Here is an 18,518-nt window from a genome sequence, read left to right as displayed (position 1 = left end):
GGTCTGAGGAGAGCAGAACATCCAAGGTGTGCCCTGCAGAGTGAGTCGGGCAGAGGAAGGAATAGAGAGAAAGAGAATCACAGAGGTTGTGAAAGAGTCCAGGGAAGGACAGGAAGCATTCAGGTGGATGTTGAGGTCTTCGAGGAGGAGGAGTTGAGTGGTAGAGGCAAGGTGGGAGGAGGAGAGGTCTGCCCACTCGGAGAGGAACGAGGTTACCTGGCAAGACGGCCAGTAGATAGTAGCCACAGTAAGAGCAGCCAGGAGAGAAGGCGAGCCTGCAGACCAGGCATGGCATTCAAAGGAGGAGTAGACCTGAATAGGAATGATGGAGGCAGGGATCCACTCCGGGAAGACTATCTGACCTGTGAGAGCAGAAGGTGTCACGCATTCTTTTCTAATCAGATATATCGTCACATGTGGAAAAGCCAGGTCGGTATTAGGTATAGAAGATGCCACACTTATACCTAATGCAATAGGGAATTTGTCAATCATGTCACACAAACACCTGCATCTTTTAGTACATAAACCCTTACAGTTGGCGCATCGGCTAACTCTGGGACACCACTAAGACAGGCTATGATCAGCACTAGACCAACTGCAATGTGCACAGTATATTTTCGATTTTTCGTGTACTGCCAAATAATGTGTGCCCATTCCTATTTAAGTTTCATGCAAATGAAAAAACATTGAAAAAAGTATAAATCCATACAAATGTTTTGAACCCATGCATGGCCTCTGTTCTGGGTGTCTGGTCTGCCACTGAGCTCTGTGGTTCTAAGAACCGTCATATCATTTTTAGACGTCAGTCCACAGTGCCCTGCACTGCTCTCCTGCAGTTGACATTAGTGACAATAAGTGTGAGCACTAGCACTACATTTTCTGAGGCTACCCCCTTACCTTCCATCCCATGAACTATTCTTTTTCTGATACTCACACGTTCCCAATCAGGAATGTTACCTTGTGCACAAAGACCGGATTGGCTTTGGGGACAAACAGGTCACCATAAATCTAATGCACCAGAGCTGATGTAGCACTATGGACAATTCTGTATGTATTCTATTGTCACCCTAAGTTACCTGGGGGCAACCAGACGTGGATTCCCTGCTCACTGTGCTCAGAGAGGCACAGCTTCACCTCACTGATGAGGCCCAACAACGCTGAAACACGTGTATGGGGTTGCTGTCGGTACTCTTGTTCAGAGGGGAATTGCCATAGCATTTCGGTGATGGACTGCCCATGTGGGCAGGACCAAGACTAATATGCAAATGGATATTTCCCATCTGTGAAAGGTACAGTGAGCAAAAAGCGTGTGCTGCAAACTTTCATCTCAGAACAGGTTATCAGTCCATGTTCTTTCTGGAGAGGAGCGCCTGCTACCTTCTTTGATGTATTCTATTGTATTTCATTATTATATATAGTGCTCTTTTCACATTTGTGTGGCCTCAATGCGCTTTTTGGTTGGAACGCCCTCTGTGACCATAGTCAATGTGCTGGAAAATTCTGAGGAGTTTAGATTAGTAGATGCATGTGTGCATTTTACCGGTGTAGGACTTGGGTGGCTGGCTAGGCTCGACTAAGCAGTCCAAAGCGAGGTTAGGCACGTGGGTGGGCACTGTTGGTGGTTTGCGATAGATTGCTATTGTTGAGAGAGCTGATGTGTGACCAGCTATACCAGATGTCTTCTGTAGGTAGTCGCCGTATACTAATGGCAGAGGTGTTGAGGTACATCAGGTGTTTCAGTCTGAACGGCTGTGTGTGCTGCTAGACCGAAAAGCATAGTCACAGCTGCATTCTACAGTGCATGGATGTGGTGTAAGATATATGTACCGTAGTGTTCAAGGTTATTTGTACCGTAGCCGTGCTGGATGATATTCACAGTTCTATTTAAATGTCGTACTGGCTAACATTCCCAATCCTGTCTAGATGTGATGGAGCAAATATTCACAATTATATCTGAATGTGGCATTGTCTAGATGTGGCGCCACGCAGTATTTACATTTATATCTAAATGTGGGCCTAGCCAACATTCACAATCCTGTCTAGATGCGCTGCAAGGTTATATTCACAATCAAAATCTAAAGGTGGCACTGGCTAACATTCAAAATTCTGTCTGTACCCGTTTTTCTACACCTCCATCAGACGAGTAGCCACTGTACAGCCTTTGCTGGAGTGTTTTTTGAATCAGGTGGAAGCGGCTAAAGGTCAGTGCAAAACACCTGCAATGGTGCACTGCATATTGGCACACACAACACAGTAGCTGTGACGGGATGTATTTGCCTGCATACTAAAATCAAATAAAAAAGCTTCAGCAAACTGAGGTTTCGAACCATGGAACAGAGGCAGGTGACACTGAGCTATGGGAGAAGCTCTACATGCCCAGCAACGTGTGACACTTCTTTTCACGTGTGATTGCACCACCATCAGTACAGCTGACGTGCATAGGTTCAGTAATAAAAACTTCACACATTCATGATTGTGGTGATGTTGCCGCCAGCTTCTGGCACGTGGCACTCACTGCAGTAGCAACCCCCCCTACCCAAGGCAGGACAGGGAACCAGAGTAAGGGTGAATCACTGAAAACAGAGGGAATATACTGAGGGACAGAGCAGAGGAATGAGGCGGGTTTCGTAGGGAGCCAGGCGGCCACATGTCTCCTTTACCCTGTGCTGGATCGCTTCGGAGAGGGGTGGGCAGAAGCTCTGCCCACCTGGAAGTCAGAATCTGTGCTTTCCTACAAGAAATCCATGAGGAACGTGAGGACTGGCAATGGCCACACTAATCCTACATCTATAGGAACAGCCTCAAGCCCGGATGTGGACACTGTTTGCTCGGATTGGCTGACTTCCAACCAATCCAAGTTAAGGAACCATTTTTACAGATATTGCTTATGTCGGGTGTACAGTGATCGAGAGCTCATGAGCGGTCAATAAAACAAAAGGTGTGTGGGCACTCATCCGCTCATCTAAGGGGGAACCTTGCTCCTAACACTCCCCTGTTCCTGAGAGCTCCATCGGACATCTCTGTTAAGACAGGATTTACATTTGGGGTCCCTTTAACTTTTATTCATTTTTGGATCATTGACCTGTTTTTGTTGGTCACAGGGACTTTACCTTCTCTCTTCCCACTTTGTTGTAACAGCCCTAACCAGAGACCTGTGCAAAGACTGCTGCAACAATCTCCGTCTGGCAGTTCAGATCTCTGGACACGTTATCAGTTGGGTGGAGTGCTACTTGTACCCACAGACACACATACTCTCAGTAAGCAACCTCATATCTGACACACAGCTACTTGTGGAAGAGTAGAGAGAGGACCAACAAATAAGCAACACTACTCTCCATGAACATGAACACTACCTTACCTAAGCAAGACTCCTTCTGCACCAAGACTAAAATGCTTCCTCCAAATCACTCCAGATAGAAGGACTCATTTCATAAACACTGGGGATACAAGCACTTGCCTAGCCCTGCCGGGTGATAGAAGTTATAATAAATAGGGGCTCATTGAGGATCAGTTAGGGACAGTTAAATAGATTGGTGCTTGGCTAGTAAGAGAGCAGTGCGTAGGTGCTTAAAAAGTTAAGCTGAGATGGTGAACCACTCCAGTTCCCTCCATTTTGCCAGTCCCCCCCTGCGGGCCTTCCCTCTTCCTCATTAACAAGTGCTAGGATTACAGTAACCTCGTGCTCCTGATTAAGGCTACCTCTACAGGAACTCCTGCTGGTTGTCAGCGGAGAAGCACAGATAATACACCAGTGCGTTGGTTACGGGATGGCCAGTTGGGCCCTGAAAGGAAAGGGTAAGCAGGAGAATGTGCAGTGTCTGCCGTTCCTCACCGTAAGTCAAACGAGAAGATAGGTTTTTTAAAAATATAAATTGTATCCGATTCTCCCCCCAGACCTACCCCACGCATCCCCCCAACCGTACCCCCCCAGAGCACTGAACGCAGCAGTGACTACAAAAGCTTGTGCGTATAACGTTGTCAGGTGTCTGAAGGGTTCAGTTGCTCCTTCGGAATTTGACCAGTCAGAATGAATTCCAGACATTGGAAAGATATCCCTAAGGTTGTCTCACACCTTAAATAAAAGCTTCAGGAAAAACCAAAGAATCGTGAAAAGGGGACCAGCCAAGACCAAGCAAACTGAGATGTGGCGATACACATGTTGAGTGGCAGTGCCTGTTCTGAGAGAGACAGCCACAGTGCCTGTCTTCTTTAGAACATCGCTTTCAGCATATTCTAGGGTCTGGCTTCATGACAACAGTCGCATGTTTATCCATAAAGTACTTTACAAGGGAGAACACGAACACAGCGCCAGCTCAGCTACCTTGTTCTGCGTATGAACTGTTCAGTTCTCGATAGAGGGGCGTAATGATCGTTGCAAGATACGGCTGCACCCGTTCTTTCCCAAGATCTACAGCGATGGCACCAAGAAACTTGAAGATGCACGTTCTCTGAAAAGACAAATACATGGCATTACATTGAAAATATGTTATGACATAAAAACGATTGGACTACTATGATTTTTCAATTTGGAATGCAGAATCAAGTGGCCAGCACTTGCATGATACTCTGGCCATACCAGAGTCATTCCCCCCACATGAATCATTCCCCGACCAAGGCCATCTTTAACTGGCTGTGCTTTTTACTGCCCCACTAAGGGAAACTACCTTTAAAATAGCCTCTGAACCTAGTGTCTGGGATTTGCAATGTTTAAAAAGCATCTTCTTCCATATAGGTGGGAGAAACAATACCCATCCTTTACATTTAAACATACAAAAAGGACAATTTACATAGTTTCTGGGATCCTTTTAGTATAACAAAAATGTCATGTTAAAATTAGGAATCCAAAGAACTGCCACACACATGTCCTGTATTTTATGAATAGATTAGCGGCAGAACGAGCCAATGTCGAACTTTCCAATGCATGTCATGTAACAGGCGGAGCCGGAGGCTGGGATTCTGTCTTTGGTGTAAAGGGCATATATTTGTAAAACCATTTTCAAAATACTTAAGTGGGATGGGATGAAGTAGACTGCAGTGAACCTTTTATTACTCGTTCATACTCATAACTATTTAACACACATACAGAAAAAACATTCTTAAAAGCAATTTAAGTTGTACTAAAAAAGAAACAGCAAATTCAGTGCAAAAACTTTGTTCAAGGGACGTTATAGTTACTTTGCACTACTAACAACCTATCCACATTATGGTTACAAGCAAACCCGAAAAAAACCCAGAAATTCGCCAGATATGGTAGGCTACGCAACCATAACTCACGCCACCACTGTGCTCTGCTAAGACTGACACACATGACATCACTAATGTCATTGATGACATTACCGCAGGCCCAGTAAAACAAAAAAAAGAAAAATATATATATATATGGGATACATTACTCACCGTAATCGTATTTCTGATGCTTGTATCTGCTTAGATTCACATGCTGTGCATAGGCCGACATCTAGTGGAAGCTGCGGAGTATTACAGTTTGTTTTTCGAAAGTCGAAAATGGGCGTCGACACAGGCGTGCCAGTAATACTATCCCTAGTGTGACGTCCACTGTACCCAAGATCCCTCACGCGTGTAGGATCCTCAGATTGTATTTTTTCTGACATGAGGAAGCATGAGGAGTAGCGTGAGTACAGATAATCCAAGCAGATAGACAGAAAAGGTAAGACTACAAGCAATCATGCGCCTTCTCTCGGAGGGGAGGAAGGGTGGGTCGCATGTGAATCTAAGCAGATACAAGCATCAGAAATACGATTACGGTGAGTAATGTATCCCTTCTGAGGCTTGTGGAATCTGCTTAGATCACATGCTGTGCATAGATTAGCGAGCAGTACCAGAAGAAGGAGGTGGGATGTGAGAAGGGTCATGAGCAAACAGGTGTCTTAGAACCGCTTGTCCCACTTGTGTATCTGTCTTGGAATGAGTGTCAATGCAGTAATGCTGAGTAAAAGTGTGAATAGAGCTCCAAGTAGCCGCTTTGCAAATGGTGTCGAGGGGAACATTTGCAATGAAAGCCAGAGTGGCACCAATGCCTCTAGTAGAGTGGGCCCTTGGCGTAAAAGGCAGAGTCTTGTCAGAAAGAGAGTAACACAGCTGTATACAGTTGATAATCCACTTCGAGATAGCGCCCTTAGAGACGCGATCCCCCTCTCTGCCTGTAGCTACGGAGACAAACAGTTGATCTGTTTTCCTTAGCGGTCTGGTTTTATTTACATAGTATAGGACCGCCCTACGCACATCTAGGGTGTGTAGTTTCACCTCAGCCGAGCTTTGCGGGTTCTGGAAGAAAGCCGGAAGCTCGATGGACTGGTTTACATGGAACTTGGATATGAATTTAGGTGAGAACCTAGGGTGTGTGCGTAAAACCAGTTTGTCCTTGTGGATAGTAAAGAAAGGATCCTGCACTGACAGAGCCTGAATTTCACTGACCCTTCTTATGGAGGTAATGGCTACTAAGAAGGCCGTTTTATAAGTCAGGTGTTTGAGACTACTTTTATGCATGGGTTCGAATGGGGGTCCCATGAGCTTAGCTAGCACCACGTTGAGGTCCCATCCTGGCGGTGGGTTCGAAATAGGAGGGTGAAGTCTCTTTACTCCTTCCATGAAGGCTTTAACCACTGGTACTTTCCACCACGAGACCTTGTTATGGGATGTGGTGTAAGCCGAGAGGGCTGCCAGGTGTACTTTCAGCGAGTTAAAAACCAACCCTGCATCCAGCAGGTGGAGCATGTATGTCACAACGTTGGAAGGAGTGCAATCAACCGGGTTGATTTGTTTATTCTGGCACCAGATAACGAATCTTTTCCACTTATCAAAGTAACAGTGCCTTGTATTTGGTTTCCTGGACTCCTTTAGAATGTCCATACACCTCTGTGGTAATTTGAGATGTCCAAACTCTATGACTTCAGGAGCCATGCTGCTAGGTTCATAGAGTTGGGTTCCTGATGCACTGTTTGACCCTGTTGCTGGGACAGTAGGTTGTACCAGGCTGGGAGTCTGATGGGTTCGCACACCGCCATCCTGCGTAGGTGTGGAAACCATGGTTGTCTCGCCCACATGGGAGCAACTAGGATGAGCGTCATAGATTCCTTGTTCATCTTGTACACCACCTTCCTGATGAGAGGAGTTGGTGGAAAAGCGTACGCAAACATCCCTGACCAGTTCATCCACAGGGCATTCCCTTGGGAGTCCGGCTGGGGGAACCTGGATGCAAATCCTGGGCATTGTTTGTTTTCGCTTGTGGCGAATAGGTCTATAGTGGGGAAACCCCACTGAGAGAAGAGATCTTCTACTACGTCTCTGTGAAGGACCCATTCGTGTTCTTCTGGGAGGGAGTTTCTGCTTAGAGCATCCGCTAGGGAATTGAGCTCCCCTGGAACATGTTGCGATGACAGGAAGATGTTCCGTCTGAGTGCCCATATCCATATTTTCTGGGCAAGCTTGGACAGATTTGGCGAACGAGTCCCCCCTTGCTTGTTCAGATAGAACATGGCTGTCGTGCTGTCCGTCCTGATCTGCACCGACAAGTTCAGTAGATGGGGCTCGAACGCCCTTAGCGCTCGGAATACTGCCAGAAGCTCTAGCAGATTGATGTGGTTCTTGGCTACTGAGTGAGACCAGAGACCCTGAGCTGTGTGGTGGAGATGGTGAGCTCCCCACCCAGTCAGGCATGCATCTGTAGTCACCACGGCTTGTACTTCGGGATCGTAAAAGGGTTTCCCCTTTGCGAGATTCTCTCTTGTCCACCAGTGTAGGCTCTGTACGAGTGTTGGCGAAACGACCACTAGATCGTCCCAATGACCACTTGCCTGAGACCACTGTTTCGCCAACCATTCCTGCATGGGACGCATGCGCAGACGCGCGTGGGGGACCAGGTAAATGCATGACGCCATCATGCCCAGTAACCGCATAGCTTTGCGTACTGTTATCTGTTGACCTGACTGATAATGCGGAATTTGCAGAAGTATATTCCGAATTCTCTCTTCCGAAGGGAAGGTCAATCCTTTCTGAGTATCTAGGATAGCTCCTAGAAACTGTTTTGAGGTGCTTGGCACCAGACTTGACTTTTTCTCGTTGATGGAGAAGCCTAATTCGTGGAGGAGGTCGATAGTCCTCTGAATGTTTGACCTGCAAATTCCTGGGGTTTCCCCCGTTATGAGCCAGTCGTCCAGATAAGGGTACACCGGGATTGCTTCCCTGCGTAGGTGTGCAGCCGCCACCGCCAGTACCTTGGTGAATACCCTTGGTGCTGAAGCTATCCCGAAGGGCAGTACCTTGAATTGGTAGTGGCGACTGTCCACCTTGAAGCGCAAGTACTTTTTGTGCGCTGGGAGCATGGAAATATGAAAATAAGCATCTTTCATATCCAAGGTTGCCATGTAATCCCCCTTTTTTAGGAGGGGGATTACCTCTTGTAGCGTGGTCATACGGAATTTTTGGGGCTTGACATATTTGTTGGCAGGCCGTAAGTCCAATACTGGGCGCATTGTCAAATCTTTCTTTGGCACAAGGAAGTAAGTTGAATAGATACCCTTGTTTACCTGGTGTCCTGGGACGAGTTCTATCGCGTCCTTTTCTAGCAGAATGGCGATCTCCTCGAGAAGGATCCTTTGATGCTCTAGGGAGTGCACTCTTTGTCGTGGAGGATGATTCCGGGGACGCTGTAGTAGTTCTATACAATATCCTGCGGATACCGTTGACAGCACCCATCTGTCTGAGGTGATCCCTTCCCAAGCTTGGGTGAAGGTGGAAATGCGTCCCCCTACTGGGGTTGCGTGGCAAGGGACCCTGAACTGAGCGTCACTGTTTTGGTGGAGGCGTGCCACCGCCCTTGTTGGGGCTGCCTCTGCCTCTTCCACGACCTCTCTTGTTACCCCTGCCGTAACTCTGGGTAGACTGCTGGTTGTTATTCCATTGTGTACCTTGTCCCTGGGCATAGTTGCCTCTTTGTGAATTTTGGCCGCGTGGGCGACGAAAATTATTGTTCCCCCTCTGGTTAGGGGGTTTGTTGGTAAGCTGGCCAAGGGATTTGAGAGTCTCATATTCATCTTTGGCATTTTTAAGTGCGTCTTCGACCGCTTTCCCAAACAATAGGTCGGGTTCCACTGGCTTGTCTATTAAAGAAGCCTGGGTTTCTGTCTTGAATCCCGACTGCCGTAACCACGCATGTCTCTTGATAATAGTACCTTCTGCTATCAATCTCCCTGCGTTGTCAGCGGCGTCGAAAGTTGCTTTTAAAATGCAACCAGACACGGCTCTCCCCTCTGCCGAGATCCGAGCCAGCTGGCCCTTTAACGGTTCTGGAGCAGAGGCAATGAGCGCCGCGACTTCTTCCCATTGATGGCAATTGTAACTAGCCAACAGGGTGGTGGAATTCGCAATCCTTGCTTGGTAGGCGGACGTTGAGGCTACCTTTCTGCCAAACCCGTAAAGTTTTTTGCTCTCCTTGTCGGGAGGAGCTTCTGATGAAGATAAGGGCGTGCCAGCCCTCTTTCTAGTGTTGGTCACCACTAGGGAATCTGGTTTAAGATGTCCCTTTATATACAGAGGGTCAGACTGGGCTGCCCGGAAAATCTTTTCAATTCTGGGGTTGACAGCTCTGGTGAGGTTAGGATTCACCAGGGAAGGATCTATTCTTCGTTGGATGGATTTGAGGATAGGGATGGTCTGAGCGACCGGTCTTCTCTCTCCTACAAACTCCTCCGCGAAGTCCCTTTCCTCCTGTACACCGTGGGTGTCGATGTGGAAGTGTTCCGCTGCTCGAGCGAGAACCTCGTTAAGGAGGGGCTGGTTATCAACTGGAGAGTCAGTAACTGGGGCTTCGCTTTGTACTGGGGAATCTACTCTGTAAATTTCCTGCTCATCTTCTCCCTCCTCCAGGTCCTCATCCTCTGCATAGTAATCTGTCCCGGTTTGTTCTTCCATAATTGCAAACTCCTGGTCCTCTTCAGGGAAAACTTGTCCCTGATAACTGGGGAGTGGAGTAGAATATGTAGTGGAGTAAGGCTGAACCTCGAAGGGTTCAGGTCTTTCGACCCGGGGCTTTTTACTTAGCGGGATAGGATCGGAGGAGCCTGAGGGTGTGGCCCCTTGAGGGTTATATGAAAGAAAGTGTTCTGGGTTCTTATCATAAAAATCAGCCAAGGAAGACATCCTAGACATAACCCTGTCTATGTCTTCACTGGACCATTCCCTGGAACAGGGTATTAATTTAGCAGGTGATTTATTTTCAAGGGTAGACTTGTGTTTGCTTGTCTGCTTAGGCTTTACAGGGGTGGAAGGCTGTGCTTTCCGCTGTTTCCCCCCTTCTCCGTGCGTGGAAAAATGTTTTCCCTGTCCCTTGGGGGCCCCAGCGACTTTCGACGCCTGGCGTCGAGGGTCTGGAAAGGTATCTGTGTGCTTCGGGCGTGGGGCCTCACTGGTGTTAACCGCGGTCTCGGTATCTTGGAGCGCGGCCTGGGGGTGGAAGTCGTCTTCGTCTCCCGACGATCGAACTTCCGTTAGTGTGTGTAGCGAGGCACTCTTGGCAAGAGTGGATGATTGCCTTGCGTCGTGAGGCGATCTCGATCGAGAGCGCCCAGAGGACACCGAGTCGGACCGTTCTTTTTGTGCCTCTTTCCGGGAAGTCGACGTCGTCGAGGTCCGGTTGGTCTTCGTGTGTTTAGTGTGTGTTAGGTGTGTAGCGCTTGCGTCGCCGGGGGTCTTCCCCATAGCCGCCCTGCCGGACGACCTTCCGAGGTCGGGGACCTGCGCTCGTCGGCTGTCTTTCGACGCCGTAATGCCCTCGCCGTCCGAAAGTACGGCGTCGCTGCCATCGCTGAAGGCGCCCTCCGCTGCCATGGCCTCCTGCCTGGCGTGGTGGGCCCAACGCTTTGTCGAACGGTCCTTAAGTGTCTTAGGTTTAAACCTACTACACGCTCTGCAGTTCGCTTCGGGGTGATCCCTCGGCAAGCAGAGATTGCACGTGGCGTGCCTGTCGACCCAAGGGTATTTGCGATTGCACTTGGGGCAGAATTGAAAAGGGGTACCCTCCATACGCACCTTAAGGCAGCGGGCTGCTAAGTGTAGGAATATATATAAATGTAACTATATATCAAGAGTGAAGAGTATGTACCACCCCCCACTCTCCCTACTTGTAAGGGCCGAGGCCAGCGGCCTACTAGGCCCGGGCCGAGGCCAGCGGCCTACCGAGGCCCAGATCCGTCGTGCAGCAGTCGACGGTCGATGACTTCTCCAGCCGTCGTCGAGGTTGAGGGTCGACGTTGGGGTGGGGAAGGGAATGAATAAGAATTAAAATTATAATAACAGCAAAAGTATGGCTAAGGCCAGGGAACTCCGCAAGATGCTTCCGACCAGTATGGCGGAAAAAAACAATCTGAGGATCCTACACGCGTGAGGGATCTTGGGTACAGTGGACGTCACACTAGGGATAGTATTACTGGCACGCCTGTGTCGACGCCCATTTTCGACTTTCGAAAAACAAACTGTAATACTCCGCAGCTTCCACTAGATGTCGGCCTATGCACAGCATGTGATCTAAGCAGATTCCACAAGCCTCAGAAATATATATATCTTTCTTCGGCTGTCGTTTCCACAGTTGGTGGAGGAGCACTCCTTAGTCCCCAATGAAATCAGGAAACCAAAATACAAAATTGTTCCACTTTATTTAAGTTCCAAATAATTCCATGAAATTATTGCACATCCTCATGGCAGACAAAAAGTTTTCACAAGCCACTCACATTGTGGCCCTCCCAAGGTAACTGGTGCATAGTAGATGGATGGAGTCTACGCGTTTCGCGGTCCACTGACCGCTTGTTCACAACTAATGATCCAACCATTGTAGAGGGTTAAGATACCCCATGTGACATGTGGATAGACATAGAAAGAGGACTACCTTATTTATCTGTTGGAAAACCGTGTCGGCCATTTTGGAACAGGTCTGTTCTGTAAGGCGGGTTTGCTAAACCCGGGCTGCTACCCCGTATTCTGTATAGTGGTCCTCCTTTTAGATAACGTGTGATGGACTCCCATTTAATATGGTGCCAATAGTGTGCATATGGTTGATGTGTTCTAGCACAGTGCTCGAAATTACATTGTTAGTCTGTAGTGCAAATCACAAGACCCAAAGCATAACCCTGTACAGTCACAAGCCAGATTTAAATACAGCTGTGTTAAAATAATGCTAAATGGTAATGGTAATACAGTACTATTTTGCAATGCTAAAATGCATATTGCATATTACTAGCAGCATAACTGTAAAGTGCATAATATTAGCAGCATAGTTATAAGGTGCACAGTGCATATGTTACTTAATCTAAAAGACCTGCACAAGGCCTGCCATAGTGCCTAAAAAAATTGGCGGTTATTTAACTAAACAGACACCGATTGGCCTTCGGTTTACATACATACGTGGCACTTGTTCCTTGGTTCAAAGAGCAATGTGCTACCAGCAATATTTAAAGTGCTATTCATATCTTCCTCCAAAAAGAGCAAGTGCCTATAGTTTCACCAAGGACAAGTACCAAGATCTATATACAGACTAAAAGTAGAAAAAGGTTTAAAATCTCAATATGAACGCCCACATGTCACACCCAATCAAAAAACCTTACAAATATCAGTGTGTATTGGATCAAACAAACCCATCAAATCCCAAAGGTGAATTAAAATTAAACAGTCTCTACTGTCCTCATCATACTAGAAAAGAGAAAAGGTGGAAAATCGGAAGACTTAATACAACTAAAAGATCAAAAACTCCTTTCTCATCATACTGGATGAAATCTACTTGGGAAAACAAGTTGACTACTTATGACATTCATATAAAGGTCCCCTTAAGTACTTCGGTTAAAAATATCAGTTTCTTTGCATCATAACAGTTTGAGTATTAACCCAGGAACGTATATAGTTCCTCATCTGTGTTGTGCCCACTGGGTGTTTTACTCTCAAAGTCTAGGATGCAGAAGTTTCTTTTTGCCGAAGTTTCTTCTCTCTCCTTCCTCCTCTGGGATCAATCTCTATATTGTGTACCCCAAAGAAGTAATGGCATGGGCTCGAATGGGGGGGCCCATGAGTTTAGCCAGCACCACATTAAGGTCCCATCCTGGTGGTGGGTTAGAGATTGGAGGGTGGAGACTCTTTACCACTTCCATGAAGGCTTTAACCACTGGTACTTTCCACCACGATACCTTGTTAACGGAGGTGGTGTATGCTGACAGAGGTGGCAGGTGTACCTTTAGTGAATTAAATACCAACCCTGCGTCCAGCAGGTGGAGCATGTAGGTGACAATAGTGGAAGGAGTGCAATCAACTGGGTTGATTTGCTTATTCTGGCACCAGATAACAAATCTTTCCCATTTGTCAAAATAACAGTGCCTAGTGTTGGGCTTCCTAGAGGATCCTTTAGGATGTCCATGCACCTCTGTGGTAAGTTGAGGTGTCCAAACTCTAGGACTTCAGGAGCCATGCTGCCAAGTTCATTGAGCTGGGTTGAGGATGCACTGTTTGACCTTGGTGCTGGGATAGTAGGTTGTACCAGCACAGGAGTCTGATGGGTTCGCACGCTGCTAGCTTGCACAGGTGTGGGAACCACGGTTGTCTCGCCCACATGGGAGCAACTAGGTTGAGCGTCATCGATTCTCTGTGCATCTTGTTGACCACCTTCCTCATTAGAGGAGTTGGTGGAGAAGCGTAAGCAAACATCCCTGACCAGTTCGTCCACAGGGTGTTCCCCTTGGAGCCTGGCTGGGGAAACCTGGATGCGAAGTCTGGGCATTGTCTGTTTTCGCTTGTGGCAAATAGGTCTATAGTGGGGAAACCCCACTGTGAGAAGATGTCTTCTATGACCTCTCTGTGTAGAGACCACTCGTGCTCTCTTGGGAGAAGATCTCTGCTCAAGGCGTCTGCTAGTGAATTGAGATCCCCTGGAACATGTTGAGATGACAGGTAAATGTTCCGTCTGAGTGCCCATATCCAAATTTTCTGGACAAGCTTGGACAGATTTGGCGAACTAGTCCCTCCCTGCTTGTTTAGGTAGAACATCACTGTCGTGCTGTCTGTTACGATTTGCACTGACAGGTTCAACAGGTGGGGCTCGAAGCGCTCTGAATACAGCCACAAGCTCTAGCACTTTGATATGATTCTTGGCCACTGTGTGAGACCAGAGACCCTGAGCTGTGGGGTGAAGGAGGTGAGCTCCCCACCCTGACTGTGATGCATCTGTAGTGACCACAGCCTGTACCTCAGGATCGTAAAAGGGTTTCCCCTTTGACAGGTTTTCTCTTGTCCACCAGTGACGACTTTGTACCAGTGTTGGCGAAACGACCACTAGATCGTCCCACTGGCCACTTGCCTGAGACCACTGTTTCGCCAACCATTCTTGCATGGGACGCATGCGCAGGTGCGCGTGGGGGGACCAAATAAATTCATGACGCCATCATGCCTAGCAAATGCATCGCTTTGTGCACCGTTATCTGGCGACCGGGCAGATGTAGAGGAATTTGCAGTAGTAGATTCCGAATTCTTTCCTCCGATGGAAAGGCCAACCCCCCTTGAGTGTTTAGTACAGCTCCTAGGAACTGTTTGGAGGTGCTTGGCACCAGGCTTGATTTTTTCTTGATTATGGAGAAACCCAATTCGAAGAGGAGGTCGATCGTTCTCTGAATGTTTGAACTGCAAATTACTGGGGTCTTCCCTGTGATGAGCCAGTCGTCCAGGTAAGGGTACACTGGGATTGCCTCCCTGCGTAGGTGTGCCGCCACTCCCGCCAGAACCTTGGTGAATACCCTTGGAGCCGAGGCTATACCGAAGGGCAGCACCTTGTACTGGTAGTGCTGACCGTCCACCTTGAAGTGCAAGAATCTTCTGTGCGCTGGGAACATGGAAATATGAAAACGGGCATCTTTCATGTCCAATGTTGCCATGTAATCCCCCTTTTTTAGGAGGGGGGATTACCTCTTGGAGAGTAGTCATGCAAAACTTTTGGGGCTTGACATACTTGTTTGCAGGGCGTAAGTAAAACTGGGCGCATTGTCACATCTTTTTTTGGCACAAGGAAGTAAGTTGAATAAATACCCTTGTTTACCCGTTTGCCCGGGACGAGTTCGATCGCGTCCTTTTCTAGAAGATTGACGATCTCCTCGAGGAGGATCTTCTGGTGGTCCAAGGAATGTACTTTTTGTCGTGGGGGGTGGTTTCGGGGACGCTTAAGCAGTTCTATGCAGTATCATGCGGACACTGTGGAAAGCACCCATCTGTCTGATGTGATCCCTTCCCAAGCTTGGGTGAAGTTGGTAATGCGTCCCCCTACTGGAGCTACGTGGGAAGGGACCCTGATCTCGGCGTCACTGTTTTACGTGAGGCGTGCCGCCTCTGCTGGGGCTGCCTCTTCCCTTACCACGGCCCCTCTTGTTTCCCCTGTTGTAACTCTGGGTAGACTGCTGGTTGTTACCCTATGATGTACCCTGCCCCTGAGAATAGATGGAACCTCTTTGTAAATTTTGGCCGCGTGGGCGACGAAAATTGCCATTCCCTCTTTGATTAGGGGGTTTGTTGGTCAACTGTCCCAGGGATTTCAGAGTCTCATACTCCTCTTTGGCATTTTTTAATGCGTCCTCTACCGCCTTGCCAAACAGTAGATTAGGCTCCACCGGCATGTCGATTAAGGATGCTTGTGTCTCGGGTTTAAACCCCGACTGTCTTAACCAAGCATGCCTCTTAATGACAGTGCTCTCTGCTATTAGCCTGCCGGCGTTATCTGCGGCATCAAAGGTTGCCTTAAGGATGCAACCGGACACGGCTCTCCCCTCTGATGCAACCTGTGCCAACTGGCCCTTTAAAGGTTCCGGTGCGGAGTCGATAAGTGCAGCAAATTGCTCCCACTGGTGGCAGTTGTAACTAGCCAATAGGGTGGTGGAATTGGCAATCCTTGCCTGGTAGGCGGAAGTGGAGGCTACCTTCCTTCCCAACCCGTAGATCTTTTTGCTCTCCTTGTCGGGGGAGCCTCAGACGAAGATTGGGGTGTTCCTGCCCTCTTCCGGGTATTAGTCACTACCAGCGAGTCAGGTTTCAGTTGCCCCTTTATGTAAAGCGGGTCTGATTGGGCTGCCCTGAACAATTTTTCGATTCTGGGGTTTACCGCCCTGGTGAGGTTAGGATTGAGAAGGGAAGGATCAATTCTCCTTTGTATAGACTTGAGAATAGGGATGGCCTGGGCAATGGATTTCTTTTCTCCTACTAGTTCCTCTGCAAAGTGCCTCTCCGCTTGTGCTCCCCGAGTGTCTATGCGGAAGTGTTCTGCCGCTCTAGACAAAACCTCATTTAGGAGAGGTTGGTTGTCGACTGGGGAGTCGGTAAACTGAGGTTCTTTGCCTACCGGGGAGTCTATTCTATTCCTCTGGGTCATCTTCCTCCTCCTCTTGGTCCTCGTCATCCCCATAGTAGTCCACCCCAGTTTGGTCATCCAACGTTACCAATTCTGGATCCTCATCTTGTAGTGGATGCTCACTATACTGAGTGTATGGCTGTACGTAGAAAGGGTCAGAAGACCGAGTTTGCGTTGGTACCTCAACTCGAGGTTTTTTACCAGGGGGTTGTGGGTCACTAGACCCTGAGGGAGTAGCCCTGTCAGGGGTATAGGAGAGGAAGTGATCTGGGTTCTTGGCATAGACGTCCGCTAGGGATGACATTCTAGACAGAACTCTGTCTATATCTTCACTGGATCATTCTTTGGAGCTGGGGATTACCCTTTCCTGGGAGGGTTTCCCTGCTGTGACCTGACTGGACCTATGGGCTTGTGCAGGGGTCTTGGCTAGCTGTTTATCAGAAGACTTAGCACTGTCTTTATATAGCAGAGGTGTAGAAGAAGATTGAGATGCTTTCTTTTTCTGTTTTCCCCCCTCCCCATGAGTGGAAGAGTGCTTCCCTGGCGTTTTCACCTTCTCTGAGCTTTTCGACATCGGGCGCCGAGATTCGGGGGTACAGTCCCTTTCCTTAAAGTGAGGACGTCGGGATCCTGGAGCAGAATTGAGCGGTCTGTTGACGCCGACTCCTGGAGTGCGGCCTGGGGATGGAGGTCGTCTTCATCTTCCGACGATTGTACCTCCATAACTTTGGTGAGTGAGGCACTCTTGGCAACAGTGGATGGTTGCCTGGTGTCATGCAGCGATCTTGACCGAGAACGTCCAGAGGACACCGATTCGGTGGACCGTTCTTTGTGTGCCTCTTTCCAAGAACACGACACGCGCGTCGAGTCTCGGTTGGACTTCGAGTGTTTAGTGGAAGTGATGTGGGTAGCGCTCGTGTCGCCGCGTGTGCTTCCCATAGCTGCACTGCCGGACAACCTTCCGAGGTCGGGGACTTGCGCTGGGCTGTCTTTCGACGCCACGCTGCCCTCGCCGTCCAATAGTACGATGTCGCTGCCATCACTGAAGGTGCCCTCCGCTTCCATGGCCTCTCGTTGCCTGGCGTGGTGGGCCCAACGTTTGGTCGAACGGTCCTTTAGAGTCTTAGCCTTGAACTGGCTACACGCTCTGCAGTTCGCCTCAGGGTGGTCCCTCGGCACGCAGAGGTTACAGGTGGCGTGTCTGTCAACCCAAGGGTACTTGCAGTTGCATTTGGGGCAAAATTGGAAAGGGGTACTTTCCATACGCACCGTGTGGCAACGGGCTAGTGTGTGTAGGTATATATGTGTATATATATATATATATATATATATATATATATATATATATGTATGAGTGTAGAGTATGCACCACCCCCCACTCTCCCTACTTGAAGGGCTGAGGCCAGAGGCCTTCCGAGGCCCAAAGTTCATCGTGGAGCTCTCGACGGTTGTTTTCTTCTCTGGGCCGGCGTCGAGCATCGAAATTCGGTGACTCGACGTGGGAATGGAAGAAACGGGGAACTCAGCGGAAAGCTTCCAACAAGTATGGCGGAAAAAAACAATCTGAGCGTCCTAGACGCGCGAGGGATCATGGATACAGTGGACATCACACTAGGGATAGTATTACTGGCACGCCCTGTGTCGACGCCCATTTTCGAGTTTCAAAAAACAAACTAATGCCCCGCAGCTTCCACTAGATGTCGGCCTATGCACAGCATGTGATCTAAGCAGATTCCACAAGCCTCAGAAACACACACATATATATATGTATATATATACACATTATACGCATTAAACTGTTTTTCACTTTACATTAGGCTAATACCATTAATGTTAATTTTGGATTTGTCTGTACATGTGAAATTTAGAACTAATTCTACATGCAGCACACACCACTTACCAATTTCAATAAAGGAAAGAAAACATGCTCACTTCTTGCCAAGCGGCTTTTAGGACATGCCTTTTCATATTTTGAACACTAATGTACAAAGCAAGTTATTGTATTGCGTTCATATGTTTACGGTGACAGAACCTTCTCATTGTCCCATCATTACCTCACTCATTCACTCATTTTGTTCTACACTTTTTTCCTAAACTACATAAAAAAAAATGCAATATCTTTGAACAGAAAATGCTG

The 18,518-nt window shown here is 48.1% G+C and overlaps 1 protein-coding gene across 1 annotated transcript in view; it reads right to left on the bottom strand.

The window, feature by feature from the left end:
* Positions 1-18,518, bottom strand: part of UTP20 (UTP20 small subunit processome component) — a 1,390,303-nt gene that overhangs the window by 32,047 nt on the left and 1,339,738 nt on the right. The window contains exon 60 of the mRNA XM_069629877.1: positions 4,322-4,448. Coding sequence (XP_069485978.1) covers positions 4,322-4,448 — 127 coding nt within the window. The remainder of the gene's footprint in view (positions 1-4,321; positions 4,449-18,518) is intronic.

The sequence above is a fragment of the Ambystoma mexicanum genome, chromosome 12 (genome assembly GCF_040938575.1).
Source record: "Ambystoma mexicanum isolate Mex_15411 chromosome 12, UKY_AmexF1_1, whole genome shotgun sequence".
Classification (NCBI taxonomy): domain Eukaryota; kingdom Metazoa; phylum Chordata; class Amphibia; order Caudata; family Ambystomatidae; genus Ambystoma; species Ambystoma mexicanum.
The sequence above is the reverse complement of the archived record's forward strand: the minus strand, read 5'-3'. Positions and strand labels throughout refer to the sequence as shown.